This window comes from Puntigrus tetrazona, chromosome 24, assembly GCF_018831695.1.
Source record: "Puntigrus tetrazona isolate hp1 chromosome 24, ASM1883169v1, whole genome shotgun sequence".
NCBI classification, from domain to species: domain Eukaryota; kingdom Metazoa; phylum Chordata; class Actinopteri; order Cypriniformes; family Cyprinidae; genus Puntigrus; species Puntigrus tetrazona.
In genome coordinates, this window is record NC_056722.1 from 13,591,349 (window position 1) to 13,608,927 (window position 17,579).

General features: G+C 40.7%; 2 protein-coding genes across 6 annotated transcripts in view; both read left to right on the forward strand.

Annotated features, from left to right (window-relative positions):
• The first annotated feature begins 161 nt into the window (after positions 1–161).
• Positions 162–12,501, forward strand: zfhx2 (zinc finger homeobox 2). Of its 3 annotated transcripts, none has more exons than XM_043225994.1 (5): positions 162–308; positions 2,917–3,075; positions 3,227–3,296; positions 4,800–8,830; positions 9,883–12,501. In XM_043225994.1, exons 1-5 carry the CDS (start codon positions 303–305, stop codon positions 10,255–10,257), a joined length of 4,641 nt encoding a protein of 1,546 aa, XP_043081929.1. In that variant the 5' UTR covers positions 162–302; the 3' UTR covers positions 10,258–12,501. The 3 variants fall into 3 exon arrangements, with proteins under 3 accessions (XP_043081929.1, XP_043081930.1, XP_043081931.1); XM_043225995.1 differs by having other exon boundaries at positions 4,803–8,830; XM_043225996.1 differs by lacking the exon at positions 162–308 and having other exon boundaries at positions 3,021–3,075; positions 3,227–3,292; positions 4,803–8,830.
• Positions 12,502–13,612: 1,111 nt separating this feature from the next.
• pabpn1 (poly(A) binding protein, nuclear 1) overlaps positions 13,613–17,579 on the forward strand; it is an 8,126-nt gene continuing 4,159 nt past the window's right edge. For 2 of the 3 annotated variants that reach the window (XM_043225998.1, XM_043225999.1), the window contains exons 1-6: positions 13,613–14,085; positions 15,543–15,651; positions 15,935–16,002; positions 16,145–16,251; positions 16,787–16,874; positions 17,122–17,273. In XM_043225998.1, coding sequence (XP_043081933.1) covers positions 13,951–14,085; positions 15,543–15,651; positions 15,935–16,002; positions 16,145–16,251; positions 16,787–16,874; positions 17,122–17,273 — 659 coding nt within the window. In that variant the 5' untranslated portion in view covers positions 13,613–13,950. Of the gene's footprint in view, positions 14,086–14,343; positions 14,494–15,542; positions 15,652–15,934; positions 16,003–16,144; positions 16,252–16,786; positions 16,875–17,121; positions 17,274–17,579 lie in introns of those variants that run through there. The other variant, XM_043226001.1, reaches the window with a different exon arrangement.

Genomic DNA, 17,579 nt, shown 5'->3' on the forward strand with positions numbered 1-17,579 from the left:
TTAATGCCAGTACAACAACATTGTTCCAACATGCTTTTAGGTGTGTTGGATCATTTAATAAACCGTTAGAGGGGAGAGTAACATTCTTGGAGAGAGTGAGCAGTCAGCTTTTGGGGGAGCTGTCGTGTGTTTACTAGAGGAGAGCAATGCGAGAGTGAGAGAGAGAGAGAGAGAGAGAGAGAGAGAGAGAGAGAGAGAGAGAGAGGGAGGACTGACTGACGGAGTGAGTGAGGGAGGGAGAGAGAGAGAGAAAACTTTTCAGTTTTAAAGAGCGAGAGGAAGCGTGTGCTGGAGTCCCAACCATGCAGGTAAAAGCCTTAGCTAATTGCTTTAGTGTTAATTAAACGATGTTGACGCCGAATTGATCAAGAAGTTGCGATCGAGGGGGCGATGCGGATCTCATCGCGTCCCGAGCACGACTAATAATTAGATGCATGCCATTTCACTGCGAATATTTAGTTACAATTCGAGTGTTAAAATCCCAACTTTTCTGCCTCGGTCTCTCATTTTGGCCCCGCCACCCCCTTTCGCTGCTCGTTGTGTTGCACGTCGCTCTTTTCGAGCAGCAATGCGCTTCATCCATCGTTAATTACTGCGTTCTGCAATTATTAAAACACACTTATAATGCTCCACAACAACATTGTGTACTAAACGGCGAACTTGGACCGCCGACAGCAAGGTATTCGGTTAGATAAACGATGGAGGGGGACGGCAAACGGGTTGTTTTTAACACATCTGTATGAAGCAACCCAAATTCATTAATTAAATAGCTTAGTCGGAGTAGGCCGCAATTTCCGTTGTGGAGCGGACGGCGGGCGGGGAATGCCTCAACGCCCGACCAACAGGCCACAATCAGGGGGGCGAGGAACTAATCAAGCCCGAGGTTTTACATCCGAGAGCCGAAAGCCTATTTACACAATTCAATTAGTGCGTTAAAGCGGACTTGTGCTGCAGCGTCTCGAGCGTCGCGATTGTTGTAGCTTTTATTTTATTCTCGCGGCTCTAATTCTGCGTCTTGGAGAAGTTTGTGGGCGATTTGCGGCTTGATACGCGATACATAATTAGTTGACCAATTTGTTGAGTGTGTTGTTAGCTGCGTTAGCCATGTGAAGTGCCACGAATGTTTATGAGAAAACGGTTTCTTTTGTTTTAACATCAGCCTTCAAGTAAGAAATCACTAAAATCAGTCGCTTTGCGCCGATTAAAGTTGGAAAAGGGGGTAATTAGGGCAGCGGACTGCAGTGCGATGCACTTTAATGGGGTATTTGTCATGATTACGCTGGAGTGAGTGTGTGTGTGTACGTATGTGTGTGTTAGCGAGGCAGGCTAAAGCTCTCCGTTTCCAATTGATTCAACAGCACACGGGTCTTGCTAATTAGGCTGTGGGTTAATTAACGAAATCATCAAGAGTTATGGCGGCCATATGAGCTCGCTGTCGAACGGCAGTGTCCCGCGGCGTGTGGGTTCGTCTGTCTTTGACTTTTAGGAGAAGTTAATAGTACTTGTGTTGAGGATTCGGTGCATGTTTTCAGTCTAGCAGGGAAGCTAATTGGCGTGGCATTGTAGCACTGTTGGCATTTGATGTCTGTTCGTTCCTTGACAGTGGCGTGTAAAAACGAAGCCAGAAACTGTAATATTTAAATGATTTTGCATGCACACGCTGAACGAAGTCGTTTAGATGTCAATTAAGACGTTTATGTCTTTCTTCTGGACGTATGTGTTATTTATTTATTTGGGTTATTGTTTTAAAGAGACATCACTGCCATTACAATCCCAGGGGATCTGCACCCATTATCTGTTATTTACAGCCCATGTCACCTTATTCACAAGGGGCAACATGTTGACAGATCCACACTATGATTTTACTCACTTCAGCATATTATAAGACCAGTCAAGGTCAACATTTAGGCCTCCTCTGACGTTAAATAGCCTAGTTATTGCAAGAAGTGATAAATGCATGCATAATTCTGGGTGTTATCGGATATGATTAACACGGGATGCCTCATGTGAGCTGATATACATTTAAATGCATGAATTATATACAAGCTGCGAGGTATCAGTCTTACAGATTTCTGTTGTCTAGCAAAAGGAACATAAATGCAAATCATTTTGATGTCATAGCATAGATTGTATGGCCTGTATAAATACTGTGAGTCAAAATGTTACACCTTATCATAAAGGTACTCTTGATAGAGGAAAGGTGGTTTGTTATAATGTGATATGTCCTAATTTCATCATGCTTAGGTTTTTTTTTTTTTTTTTGGAGTGTCCACTTACATCAAAGCCAGTTAATCCAATTAATGAGAGAACTGAGAGAAGTATGAGATTTGATAATTTATCTTATTTGAACAACAATTTAGACATGCACTGTTAGAAAGAATTATATTGCATTTGATGCTGTCTATAAAGTCTGTCCGGTGTTTATTTACTGTAATCCCTTTTATGTTCGTTGCGAAGGGGTTAATTCACCCAAAATGTTTGTTGTTGTTTACTGACCTTCGTGTCGTCCCAAATTTGTATTTTATCTCTTAGACATACAAAATATATATGTTTGGACGCTGATGTTCTTCAAAACGTCTTGTTTTGTATTCTGCAAATGTAGTCATACAGGTTAGAAATGGCATAAGCATCAGTAAAAGATAACAGAATTTAATTTAAAGGTGAACTAACCTATTAAGTCTAGCTTATATATAGTGCTGCATTTTACATATTTCTTAATATCAGATTTCTTTCAGATCGCTGCTGTTTAAAAAAGGAAAAATTTAAATACACAGTATGCAGCTCGAGGGTACTTTAAACTAAAATAATATATATTGTATAAAATATAATCAAAAATGTATTTAAAAAAAAAAGAAGAAAATCTGCAATTAGATGTTATTTAAACATTATGTACAATAATGTGACTTTGGTTTTTAGGAGGAGCCAGGAGAAACTCTGGGAGGTGCAAATAACAGGGGGTCAATGTGGTTATGCCCTCTATGTCAGGAAAGTCAACCAGACCGTGAAAATCTCTCTCATCACCTTACGGACAAACACAGTGTCCTCCCTGCTTGCCTTGATAAGTTACTGGATATTGTGAGTATATACACAGAGCAAAAAACAACAACAACAAAGTTTAATATTATTATGTATGTTTTGATGTTGCAGTCTCTCGGTGTATGAACAAAAGTAATGCCAAGCTTATAGAAGTGTTTTAAGTAAATAATTATCTTCCTCTTTTTATAAGGCTGCTCCTAAGCACCGTTCCTTTGCTGAAGAACAAGAAGAAGAAGAATCCAAAGCCCAGAATGATGCAGGTGACTTTTGATCATCTATAAATTCATACTCAAGTGTTTGTGTTTGTGCCACAGTGGTTCAACACTATCCCAGCACTGAGATCCAGGGTTCCAGTGTTATTGATACCCAGCTTAAGTTATGCTCCACTGGACACACAATTGGCTGTGTTGGTGACCACCTCGCTTCAGTAGTTTCCATGGCAATGAAGCACCTGTAGGTTGTAGCCTACTGAGTGTGGGCCCCCACGAGTATTCAGTTTTTGTGCTGACTCCTGGACATGATGATTGAGAAAAAAAAAAAAGATTAAAATTTTTTTGCTTTTAAATCATGAAAACCTGATGTTCAGCATTTGTTTTCATGATTGTTATTCGGGGGTTTTGCAGGCTTTCTAGAATCCTGTTACATACTTTAGTAACTGAGTGTTGGGTTTTAAGCATGAGCTGTTATAGTGCGTGTAGTTTTATTTTAACTATTTGATCAAATATAGGCGCTCGCTAATGCAGCAAACATGTCAGCATTGTAAAGGCTTTTGAAAGTTTTGGAGAAAAACGCTACAATCATTACAAGCACCAACAGCGAGAGACCAGTTAGCACTGCATCTCATGTCTCTAGTGAGAAGAGAAAGTATGGCTGTTGCTGGTTACTGTGTGATGACCGATTTCGCAAAATGACTAATGATAGAAATAGAATAGATCAGTAAATAAACTGCAGACCGTTATGTTTTCAAATACATACATGGATATTCAAACAGCTCTGCAGGAGCTCGCAGCATATCTGCTTGTTAGCCAGGGTTCAAAGTAAGCTGCTCAGTAACATTTTCATGTATTTTTAATATTAAATAAGAAAAGACATAATGATAATTACAACAACTAATTAATTTATTATAACACTCACACGTAGTGTTCAAATTGAGATCTGTAATATTTTCGAGTGTTTTAAAAGAATTCTCTTCTAGTCAGCAAGGCTGCATTTATTTGTACAATAAAAATACATGCCTGATCAAGGGCTGTCAAACATTTCTAAAAAATATTTTTGTTAAACTGTGCTTTGTTGGTACAGTTGTTTATTATAAAATGTTTAGCGTTTAAGTGAATGTTTTTTTAAATTATTTTGTAATAGGTTTTTTCCTCTGAAAAATCACATTTTGGCTGTTTAAGTTATGCAATTGTGAAAGTAAAATTTGCTAAATATATGGGAAAATGTTTCATTTTGTTTGGCTTCGGCCAAGATTTCTGTGCACTCCTTATTCTTTATTTATCCACAATGCGATGTTGTCAAAACAAAAAATATATATTTTTTTGATTTTATGGATTAATATTCTTATACATTACTTTTAATCTTACTTTTGGGGCACAAGCTGTAGTTAAACAATGTATTAAGTATTTTTTAAAAACCGCTAATTGATTTAAGAACTGTCTTACATATTCTGCGTTGTATTACCTGCCTTTTTAGTGTTACAAACCGTATTTTGGTCTTTTTTTCAAAGGCTTACTAATGAATACTAATATTTTTATTTAATTCAGCAGATGACACATCTCTGCTGAAACATTTAGAGAACACAAAATCCCCCTCAATGGCTTCCCAAAATGAGAGCGAATCTACAGATGCAGGTGACAAGGGTGGTTCTTCTCAGGAAAAAGAGCTGGATGAAGAGATGGAGGGAGGGAGAAATGAGGAAACTGATGTAGGGGGGCTGGAGTCAGATCAGGACAATGCAGAGCAAACTATAAAAACTTCAGAGGCTTCTGTCATCAATGGCAGATCTGTCTGCAAAAACAGTGTCCCCTCTGAAGGTGACAACCGTCCATTCAAGTGTAATGCTTGTTTGGAGTCATTTCCCACTAGAACGGCTTTGAGTGTTCATTATAATTCAACTACTCATATTCAGAGGATGAGAACTGGGACATTGAAAGACAGTGAATCAACCCCTTTCCTGGCTCGACCTTATATCTCCAACAAACCATACCAGTGTGCCGTCTGTCGTGTCTCCTACAATCATGCCATCACCCTGGAAAGTCATTTAAAATCTGTGTTGCACCAGAGTCGCAGCAGGAGTGCTGGGAATGCTACTCCTAGTTCCACTGCAAATACAGGAACTGGATCCATGGTTACAAACTTGGCTGCGACCACTGTTGGAAGCACCACACAGTTAGTTAGCACCTCAACCAGCAATTGTGTCACCCAAGCAAACCTGACTGCATCAGCAGTAACGACCAAAGACGGAGAGCAGGTGCAGCCTCAGCTAGCTCCCTCATTACTTTCTTCTCCGGTGGCCTCTGCACAAGCCATGTCTGCTATTCTCACTCTCCTGACTTCCAGCCCGAGTTCTCTCCCACACTCCATTCTTCCTTCTCTCTTCACAACAGGGACGTCTGCAACACCAGGAGCAGCTACCCCACAGCTTATACCCCAACCTCAGATGCTCATGCCCCTGGTGTTGAATGGACTCCAAACCCAAATCCAGGGCCAGAATCCAGAGTCTCCAAACCAGCTTTTGCAGCAGGCAGTGCCTGTCCTAGGTCTCAGCGCTGCACAACAGGCTCTCTTGGCCCAAAGACTCAGCGGCTTACAAAGTCAGTGGGCTGCATTTGGCCTTCCAACCACCACTCAAATGAGTTTAGAGGAGACCAATAAGATGCTGGACAAAGGTGCAGACATGAGAGTATGCAATGAGATAAAAGTTGAGCCTTCCGATCAGCAGATGTCACTAAAATCAGAAGAGGACTGGAAAATTGATGGTGGAAAAAAAGAGATGTGTATTAAAGCTGAGAATACACAGGAGCAAAGTGAGAAAATGGTGGGTGACAGCACAACAAGTGAAAAAGAGCAGGAAGAAAGTGGAGTGGAAGTTGAGAGGACAGGTGAAAAGGTGTTTGAGGATGAAGATGCAAACTCCAAAGTAACTAAATCTACAGCAGCCCTAGTCCTTCAGGGTGATAGTCCGTTGTCATGTGCTTTGGATCCAAACCAAGGTCTCAGCCATACACATACCGTTAACAGCTCTGCTGCTAACTGTACCTTTCGTAACACTAATTTTGCCTTAAGACCTTCAGGCCATAGAATTGCAAAGGATCAACTGCTCTTGTCTTCAGGACACCCTGTGCTCACTGAGTTCCAGTCTCAGGTTCTGTGGGCCTTTTTAGAGTCACGAGATGATGCTGAAACATCAAGTCCTCAGAGGGAGGATTGCGAAGCCCTTGGCAGGGAGGTAGGGCTAAGTGGAGAAGAGGTACGCAAGTGGTTCTTAGATGCCCGGCAATCCAAAGATAGGGAGAGATTAGACAGCTTCCATGATGAAAGAGAAAGAAGTATGGAGGAAGAAGAAGGTAATTTAATGATAGATGAGGGTGAAGATGGACATAGTCCATCAGCGACAGGCAGTCATGTCATTGACTTATCCAGCAGTGCAGAAAGACACAGGATTGGTAAGGGAAGCCCGAGAGAACTGCTGTTGACATCTGACTCTGAAAATGAAGAGTTCTACACATCTGTTATCGTAACTGATGAAGAAAGTCAAAGCAGCTCTATGAGGGAAGAGTCAGGAAGCCCAGTCAAACAGTCTTCACAGGTAGAGCCAACAACTGAAAGGTCAAGTGGTGGTGGAAAGGTTCTCCGTTCTACCACAGTCTTCCTCTCTGATGCAGAAGATGAATATGATGATGAACAAAGCATGAAGAGGAAAAAAAGAAAGAGTGAGATTGATAAAGAAGAGGTGGAGATCAAGCGGGAGAAGCAAGATGTAGATCTTGATCTTCAGCTGGAGGCCCAAGCAGACCCTCCTACTCCTCTTTCAGTTGCAGTTGATCATCAGGGCATTCCAGCTAGCATCTTGCAGTCACTGCCCCTTTCGCTATCTTTGACTCCACTTTCCACCCAGTTATACAGTCCATATGTACTCTCTCTTCCTTCATCAGTTATTGGTGTTGGTGTTTCTGAAGGTGATAGAGGTAAAATGGCCTTTACAAGCACTCAAGCAGTTACTCGAAGTCCAGCAGCACTTTCGGACCCCCTTAATGCACCCGCTGCCACATCTCTTACACACTCCTTTTTATCTAATGGTAATGATTGTGAGTCTGCTTTGGATTTAAGTATGGGGAAAAACCACAGCTCTATATTATCGTCAACATCATCTCTCTCCGCGGCTAATAAACCCTCTATACAGAAAAGTCATTTGCTTGATGGTCTGGGATTAAGACCAACAACTGTTGGGGTTCCTACGGATGGAAGTCTTATTGTTGTTCAGGTGAAGCCAGATTCTGCCATTGCTATCCCATCTTCCAATAACAGCACTCTAACTAATCGCAATAATTTGGCTAAGACTAGCACTGTGTACATGAGGGCAGCAGAAAAAGTTAGCACATCACTCATGGAAAGGGAAAAAGAGAAGGAACGAGAAAAAGAGCGGGAACAAAAGAGGCCAAAAGTCAGACGGTTCAGAGACATGAGACGGTCCAGGACCATCATCCATGCTGACCAGCTTGATATTCTCTATGGATGTTATTTCAAAGACCCAAACCCTGGAAAGCATGAATTTGAGCAAATATCTGAGTGGGTGAACCTTCCAAAGAAAGTGGTTCAGATCTGGTTCCAGAATATGAGGGCTAGGGAGCGAAAGGGAGAGGTCCGTTTTATCAGTGATGGCACTTTGGCAGCTGTTGGGAAACCACTCATTAAGTTCACCTGGCCACTCTCGAAGCCCATATTCTCAACCCCGCCTAAAACTAACCCAAGTCCCTCTACTGGTTGGGCCTCTGCAAAACCCCAAACTGGAAATATTCCTCCAAAGACGGACAAGGTCAAGGAGCCCCTGAAAACTCCCACTCAAGGTCCAAGTAGACCAAATCAGACACCATCTTTTACCATTGGGTCCAGTGGTCCTTCATTAGTTCACAAGACCAAAGCAGAATCAACTCCCATCACAATGGTTAAAATAGCTCCTAAGACAGTGGCCACACCAGTTGCGGTTCCTCTGCTCGTCAGTGGGATTCCTACATCTCGATCTGCTCCGAAAAGAAAGGTTGAAGAGGTACGACCTGAGTCGGACCATACTGATGAAGAGGACGATGATTATCAAGGGGTCGAGTCTGGGACTACAAGCCATATGGTGCCAAAATTATCCACTACGCCAATTAACAAGTCTTCTGCCTTGGCATCTCAGAAACACAATGGGCTCAAATATTGGTCTCAGAAAGGACCATTCAAGATAAACACCCTGTCAAGGGAACAGTTAGGCCTAAGTTCACAGCGGCCTACGCCCACTACCACCACCACCCCTACCACACCATCCCCTGTGACGGTTACAGCATCCTCCGGTCAAAGCCAAAAAGAAACAAGTTACATGCAGCAGAACTCCACCCCAAGACGACCTCGAACTCACCTGAACTCTCTTCAGCTGTCCATCCTGCAGTCGTGCTATGAGACATGTGCTCATCCTAATGCACTGGAGTGTGAGGTGGTGGGGACAGAGCTTGGGCTTCCACTAAAGGTTGTGCAAATCTGGTTCCAAAATACACGTGCCAAGGAGAAACGCTGGAGGCTTCAGCAAGAAAAAATGGTGAGGATGTTCTGTTTAATATTTTGCTAAGCAGCTGGGGGTTTTTTGTCAAATTATAGTATTTGCTACAATGTCACTGGCCTTCAGTGTTTTCAGATGTTTTCTAGTCCTAGCAACACAAAATATGTGTCAGTTAGTGGTGTAACCAAAATATTCTTTTAAAATATATATATTTTTTTCTTTCTTTTTTGCATTAATTGCTTAAAAAGATAGTCTACCCCCCAAAAAAATTCTGCCATCAATTGCTAATGTTCCAAACTAGTAAGGCCTTTCTTCAAGATATTTTATCAAATCTGAGAGCTCTCTGGCCATCTATAGACAGCAACGCAAAAGCCCAGAAAGTCACTAAGGACGTTGTTAAAGTCGTCCATGTAAAATATGTGGTTCAACCGTAATGCAATGAAGCTACAAGAATACTATTTGTATGCAAAAAAAACAAAAATAATATAATAATAATAATTTTTTTACCATTCTGTGTCAGTCTCCACCATGTGTTCAAGAGAGTACACATGCATGTGGATCTGCTGATGCAGGAGTTATGAAGTAGAACGTACATCTCTTAGTTCATTGTCTGTATATTCTGGTTTCCATTATTAAGTCAACAAATGTCTACAAAGTTTTATGTACATTGTGTGTCTTCCTCTGCATGCAAACATGACTCGCCTTGTCTGCATCGTATGCATGCATTGAATGTGCATCAAAGACACATAAGTAATGCCCAAAGGAGCCCAAAAGGGCTTTGAAGTATGTTGTTGTCTGTAGAACGTCAGAATTGATTTAATTTAAACTGAAGGTCTTACAGGATTTGAAATGACATGAGGGTGAGAAATTAATGACAGATTTTTCCTTTGTAAGAACTATCCCTTTAAGTAAAACTATTGTAAGAATAGAATTTCTTTTTCATCTTGGTAAACATGGTCACATCAGGTAAATATTTTTTTTTCTTTGAAACAAAGGGATTCTCATTGAACTGTCCACGTAAATATTGGTATTGCTTAGCATTATTTTTAATTAAATGAAACTAACTTTTTTTTTTTCACATCTTCACACAGTCTCCTAATCCCAATGACCCTTCTAAGAAGGTAGACATCAGCTCGGGTAGCTACCTACAATATAATGCTCTCCGAGCCAACCGTCCCATCCTGCCCAAACCTGTACAACTGACAGTTATGGATCCAGCTGCATCATATACCATTGGTCAGACAACAGGCCGTGAGACTCTGAGAGGCAAGTGTGAGGCCTGTGGGGTTGAATTCGAATCCAGGGCTGCAGCACGTGACCATGTCTTCTCGGTTCCACATCTTGCCACTCTGAGAACCACTAACTTTGGTCAGCAAGCTTCATTGGTCAGCAATGGATCTGGCACGGGGTCTACTGGTGTCGCCAGCCAGTCTTCTACCCCATCACCAGCTAGCAGCTCCAGCTAAACAATGAATTGAAGCCGGTATTGTTTGCGGACCCACTAAACTTGTTGGCTTTCAATAGACAGAAGATGGGTGCTGGTCTTTTAAGCTAATGTTCTTTTGAGGCTCTAAAATTGGAGCAGGCCCAGTTGACACTGGCCGTCTTCGCGCTCTCTCCTTGGATATCAGCGAGACATTGTTATTATTATGATATAGAGTCTTTGCTTACAGGGCTCCTTTTAATGACCTGTTGCCACAGCATCATTTTACTATAAATAATCTACTGAAATGGTAATCATGGACATGCTAATGCTTATGTGATTATGGTCCGTCTTCACAACTTCATCTCGGTTTGAAATCCTATTATGTTGGGTAATTTTTCTGCTCACATTTACACGAAACACTTTGTTTGATTTGGGAGAATCTATGGTAATGAAGCACCCAAAAACTCAACCAAAGTGCTCTGGGTTCTCAATTATGTTTGTGGTACTGCTTTTGCTTGAGCCAGGGTGGTCTGTAGCCTGTTTTAAAGCCTATGTAGAAAAGTCTCTTTTAAAGCTGATTTATCTCCAATCGTCTTGTTAATTCAAAGAAATTTTTTCTCTGTAAACAGAAGTTCTCCTTCTGGCCCAGTGGAAAGAAATAACTAGGCTACTCTAATGGTAGATGGTAATGAAATGACAAGTAAGACTGAGAATATGGGTCTTGTATGAACATGGACAATTTGGGAGAGTGTTCTGAATGCAGACGCATTAAAACTTTAACAATATACGATAGCTATTTTTAATAACCATCATGACAATCCCGTAGTCATCAGCAGAGCTATCAACTGAAAGTTCAAGATGTCAGATGGTCGTCATACAGCACTTTGACCCTTTTAAAGTCTCAATTTTATTATTTTTCTTAATTATTTTTTTCTTTTTAAGGTTTTCGTGTTCCGCAAAATAAACATTAATTTTGTTGTATGGTGAAATTTTACTGTATGTCAAACTATAATGAAGTATTAATCAGCTTTTAATGTTATTTTTAAAGGGTTTGCATTGCACATAGTTAAACACGGACAAAAAATATGGATCAGACCTAGCCGCTGTGCACGAAGCCAAAGTCAAGTCTGTACTTACACAATTTTATATGGATTTGTGGAACATCGAAATTATATACCTTGCACCCTCTGATAAACCATTTCGTTTGGTTTGAGTTTTTAGGGAGTAACCCTAGCTTGTCAATATAAATGAAACACAAAAATCATTTATTTATGGTAAAAGCAAAAGCGTTTTAAAATTATGGGAGAGAGTTGTCATCTTTTTTTCTTGTTCTTTCATTAAGCGTTTTGTGTTGTTGCAAACCGAGTGCTCGTAGCGAGTAGATTCGAGTATTTTTCTTAAAACCCACCAGGAGAGAAGACAGGGTGCTTTAGTGAACCTGGAAACTACTCATCAGGGCGACAGGAGGTGTGATTTGAAGGACATGAAATACTAAAGACGATTTTCCTTTTTGGTTTATTTTGTATAATATTATTGATACTATTAATACTTTAACAAAATGCAAAACTAAAAAAGATTTTTTAATGAACTATATTAAGAAAAATGATATTCCAAAGTTATTCTTCTTCTTGCTTTGTCTCATTAAAGAAACCAAAAAGCAATCTTGATTGGAAGTGTTCGTAATGCAAACCGCAAATGGAGCTCCCACGCCTTGACACTTTGAACTAGTCCAGGGTTTAAGCATGAGCTACAGAGAAATGCATTTCAGACAACTCAGCTTGGAACACTTGAAGTTCACAGAAAAGTTTTGTTTTCAGTATATATCCCAGCAAATACAAGTTGTTGTTGTTGTTTTTTTTCAACTATAGTGTCAAGTCGTAGCTCATATGGAATGAACATGGACTGGGTTGTAGTGCAGTGCTACAGGACGTGGGATCACACGGTGTTGCACTGTTCAGAGTATATCGGTAGAATATGGAGAAATGCTTTTATATTATCTTTTCACTTTTTCATTGACACTTGATTATCACTTGTTATAACTGTACTACTTACTATTTTTCAGTACTTTGATCACTTTTGATTATTATTGATTCATAACGGTTTTAATGGCATCTCAGACTTAGAGATGTCATTGATATGAATATTGAACGATAATGGTGGCAGTCTTGTTATAAAAAAAAAATTAGAATATTGATTAAGCTTGTTTTCCCCTCACTTGTACCTTCATTTTGTGTTGGTTCTCCTTTTTTCTTATGCAGAAAACAAATAAACTGAAGTTCATGTATTGATGTTTCTCTTTATTACCTAAATTACCCTCAGAATTTATGTAGATACATTGTGTCTTGGCAGCACTGATCAATATAACTATTATCAGGGAAACTATCTGAGAAATAAGCACAATGTTTTAAACCTGTATCTTGTGTCAACCAACACTGCTTTGAGCTTCATGTTTGTGGCTGGCAAAATACTTAAAAAGTTGGCCTTGTTAGAGATATCAACATTCGTGTCACATAGTGGGTAAGACAAATATGCATAGTTTTAATGGCCTCGGGTTAAGCTATATTGAAGATTTCGGAATTCCACTGTGCTTTGCAATGTTGCCAGATATCACTTGAAAAACCAGTCCAAAATAAGTGATTCTCTGCAAAGATGATATATAGAGCACATTACATTCTGAAAAAGTACTTTAAATATATACATTATTTTAAAAAGATATGTTAAAATATCTCACATAGAGACCATCTACAACTACTGATAGTTAAAATGAATGTTTAAATTGTGCTTTGTGCGCACACACAAAGGGAATGGAAAAGGGAGAGGCGTAAAAAATTGTACAATAAACTCAATAGGTGAGGATATTTGACAACTGCCATTTTGGCGATCATGCTTTATTTTTCTTTCTTTCTTTTTTATGAACATGACAAACATTCTAAGAAGGAAAGAGAAAAAAAAAATAAAAAGCACAATGTAATCTTATTCCTGACATTTGACAACTGAACTGCTTTAAGCTGTTGGTCATTCTTGTGATATTCAGGCCAAACACTAGGAAGCCTAAATATGGGCGTGAATTCTTAAAATAAGTTTAAATATGTATTATCTATAAAACTTGATGTAAAATACAAGTACCGTGGATTATATTGTACGGACATGGCAACATAGAATAGTAGCCATAATCCTATACAAACGTCGTTTCAATCTAAAGGTGGTCTGTTAGCCGTGATTGACGTTGACTTTATCCAATCACAGTCGCCGTTGTAAAGTCTAAACTGCGAGCGCAGAGAAATACCCCAAGAGAGCACCAATACCCGTCCTCGATACGTTATGAGGGCGTGTCTAAAGTGAGAAATTGTCCAATCACTTGTCGATGGTGCGCCTGCAGTGCTCAGAATCCCCGCCTTCGGCTTCCATTTCTGTTCTGGAACACACGAGCCCTCGCGAAGAATACACATTTGCTTTACTGAATTTGTCTTCTAATGTAAATATAGTAGTAAGTGCGACGCATTGACGACGTGAAACCTATGTATATTTGGACAAATAGTGTTGTTTTTTTCCGCTGAAGGAAACGTTTGAGCTGCAGAAGAAGCGAGGCGGGCTTTTATTCCCCATTTTAACTTTAGTGAGCGGCGTTTTCCGCCGTTTTTTTATTCCCTCCCCTACCCCTCTCGCTCCCCCCTGTGAGAGTCGCGGCCTGTAGTGCAGCCACGAGGCGCGTCGGACCACCGGGAATCAGGCGATGGCGGAGTTTGGTAACGGACTGGCAGAGGAATCTCTGCTGGACTCAGACCCGGGTCACTCAGAACTTGAAGACCCAGGCGTCGGCGATGAAGAACCGGGATTAGACGAGGGAGAGGCCGCTATTGAAGATCCGGTGAGTGAAGGACGCGTTTACTCGCTTTAACAAGAAGTTCGATTTTTTTTGTATAGGTTTTACTCCTAAATACTTCCCTCTGACTCACATTCAAAAGAAATATGTGAATTTCATGCGAAAACCAAATACTCATGTTTACGCGAAACCGGTTTTGCCAGGTCGGTTTGTCCGCCATTGTGGCTCACGCAGTGCAGTAGAATTAGTGAGTGACATGCGTGCTGCTGGCCGCCATGTTGGCGCAACATCGGTCTGGGTTCCTCTGCGCCAGATCAGTCGACCTAGCGGGGAAAAAAAATTTCATCGCAAAAATGCGAGACGGGAGATGTAAGAGACAGGGGCGAGGGTAGGACAGGCCGCCATTAGCCGCAGCAGTGTGGGTCCATCCGCAAAGAAGCAGACGGCTTCACGGTAAACACGCCTCTTTTCTGATCAGTAATATTTGTGGCGTGCAAAAGTAAGTCGCGTTGGTAACTGCGCGTGATTGTTGTTGGCCTCTGCAATGGAATAAATCTTTATGCGACGCGTGTGACATGTTAAAAGAGGCGTGAGATGCTTTTATTTTCAGATTTTTGCTTCGAATCGGTAACATTAAGGAAAACTACAGAGTTGTCGGTGGGCAAAGCGCACTGTTTGAAATGCACATCTGTATCGCCGCGATCATTTTATTCGACGTGCGCCGAAGATTAAATGCCGCTCGTGATGTATTGCATCATTTGTTGGTGATTTTGTGATGGAGATGGTGCATTAGGGCTGGGCTGGTGCGTTTCTCTCTGTGCACATTAACATTATTGGAGCTAGAGTAGGTCATGTATTTTCATGCTGAACGCATGTCTACTTTATTTCATCATGCAATGAGGGCGTGTAGTACGTTATTTGAATAATTAGACACTGCTGGCCGCGCTCGTGATCGCTTGTGAACGCTAGCTCGTATCGTGCAAAATCTTGTCTTAACTGCGTGAAAGAGGCCATCGCATGCATGCTGGGTTACTTTACTCGCGATCCAGTGCGACTCCCACTGCCCTGCAATGCAGCACTGCTCAAACTTGTGTGCGTGCGTGTGAACACACACCAAAAGTGTTCGCTCGCGCACAACAATGCGCGCACGGATGGCATCATGCTTAGGGCGTCTTGCTGACTGGACAGTAATAAATGGTGGATTGAAAGAGCTCGGTGGACAATCACGTGTGAAAGTGCATGTGCATGCTGTATCCACGATCACCGGTGAGGATAATGAACGAGTGTGCATTCTGGGAAAGAAATCGGCTGTGCGTTTCAAAATGGGTTTAGCGGCAGCACACGATATTGATGCAATATAGATCCAATGTGGTTGTCGATGAGAGAAGCCAAAACCAGGATGTAGTTGTTCAAAATATTCCTTTCCGGTTTTGTTAAATGTCTAACAGTGTGTTTTTGGTGGGTTGTGGTCAATATATGTGCCCTTTTTTTTCTTTTTTTAGGAGCTGGAGGCAATTAAAGCCCGGGTGAGAGAGATGGAGGAGGAGGCAGAGAAACTGAAGGAGCTACAGAACGAGGTGGAGAAACAGATGAATCTCAGCCCTCCACCTGGTAAGTGAGACTAAACGAGTGAATGAATGAATGAGGGAGGGTTTGAGCTCTAAGGAGAGCACCGCAGAACAGACAGTGCTGATGAATAGGACCGCAATGGAGGGAGAATAATAACTAGCTCTGGACCATTTGAGGTCAATCGAGATACGACTAGAAACAGAACGTAACCTAGATTTCAGCCATGAAGCTATGCAGTATGCTTGCAGACACTGGTTTCTGTGCTAAATCTCATAAATGCGTGAGTATTGGAGTTGTATGGGAATACAATGTTTTTTCTTTGCAGCTGGCCCTGTCATTATGTCCATTGAAGAGAAGATGGAAGCAGATGGGAGATCTATTTACGTTGGAAATGTATGGGCAATTATTTTTTTGTTGTTCGCTATTGGTTATAGTCCTGCATTTTGTTGCATTTGTCGCATGTTATATTTTTTGGGTCCTGATTGGTTTAATGACATTTTTAGAAGTGGTGGTGATTCGATATCGTCTCTTGCAGGTGGATTATGGTGCGACGGCTGAGGAGTTGGAGGCGCATTTCCATGGCTGTGGTTCCGTAAACAGAGTCACCATCTTGTGTGACAAATTTACAGGACACCCCAAAGGGTAATTTGTGCATTCTTCTGTTGGGTTTTCTCTCTTAACCTTCTACATTCGTTGTCTTGTCTTGGACATCTGATTTTGGCACTGTAAACATCACCCGAACCCACACATTGAACCGTAGTCACTAAAATGTTGTTTAAATGTTCACAAATTTTGTACAATAAAGCACAATTTTAATCACTAATTATTTTTATCTTAAAATAACTTATCTTCAGAATTTCTTGGAACATAATCATTTATCTTTTTCAGTGGCCAGATTAGTAGCGCTGGCCTTTTGATACATGGCATGATTTTACTCTATATATGGACATGAGACTGAAGTGTGATATTGTTCTTTTAGGTTTTTGTGCTAGACTGGGGCAAGCTGCCTCCATTTAATAATTTGAATCATTGCATGGGTTAACTTTTGATGCAGTGCTATAATCAGAGCTACTTGTATTAAAATTTATATATATATATATATATATATATATATATATATATATATATATATATATATATATATATATATATATAACTTACCCTCTTCATGTTTCAGGTTTGCGTATATAGAGTTTGCAGACAAGGAGTCTGTTAGGACAGCCATGGCACTGGATGAATCTTTATTCAGAGGAAGGCAGATTAAGGTGAGATGAGGCATTAGAAGCTTGCCAATTTATACTGCTAATAAACATTTTACCTTTAAGTCAACATAAACCTACTCTGTTTTAGCAACAAATATTACTTGTGTTGAAATCAAGGATTGCTAAACACTACTTTTTTTCTTTTTTTTTTACCTTGTATAATAATAATAATCATTTTTCTACATTTTTGCAGTTTGTATAGAATAGATAAAAACAAAAAAATGATAAATTCTGCCGTCTGTTCTTACAGGTTGGGGCCAAGAGAACAAATCGTCCTGGCATTAGCACCACAGACCGCGGTTTCCCTCGGGCCCGCTTCCGCTCACGGGGAGGAAACTTCTCGTCCCGGGCGCGCTACTACAGTGGCTACACACCCCCCAGAGGCAGAGGACGGGCCTTCAGGTGAGCTCCATGCCAGCCTTGCATGTTTGACAGTGACTGACACACAGGCTCCATCCTGACAGAGAGTGCTGCCGTGAAAGTTTGTGTGCATTGGGGGGGACGGGGGCAATCTAAAATAAATGTTTCTCAATGTTCATTTTTTTTTTTTAATATATCCCATATTGTCATGCATAACATTGCTGGAATAATGTATTAAATTAATGTATTAGAAAATGGAATTTGTGTTAAGAGGCCAGGTTATTGGTTTTGAGTCATTTTCCCCCTTTTAAATTTTTTTATTTCCCCCATTTGTTCAGATCGTTTTTG

What these genes read in the sequence shown, in the direction of transcription:
- zfhx2 (XM_043225994.1), top strand. An exon ending in TTGATAAGTTACTGGATATT is followed by an intron (nt 3,076 to 3,226) that starts GTGAGTATATAC and finishes TCTTTTTATAAG; the next exon opens with GCTGCTCCTAAGCACCGTTC. An exon ending in GGCTTCAGCAAGAAAAAATG is followed by an intron (nt 8,831 to 9,882) that starts GTGAGGATGTTC and finishes ATCTTCACACAG; the next exon opens with TCTCCTAATCCCAATGACCC.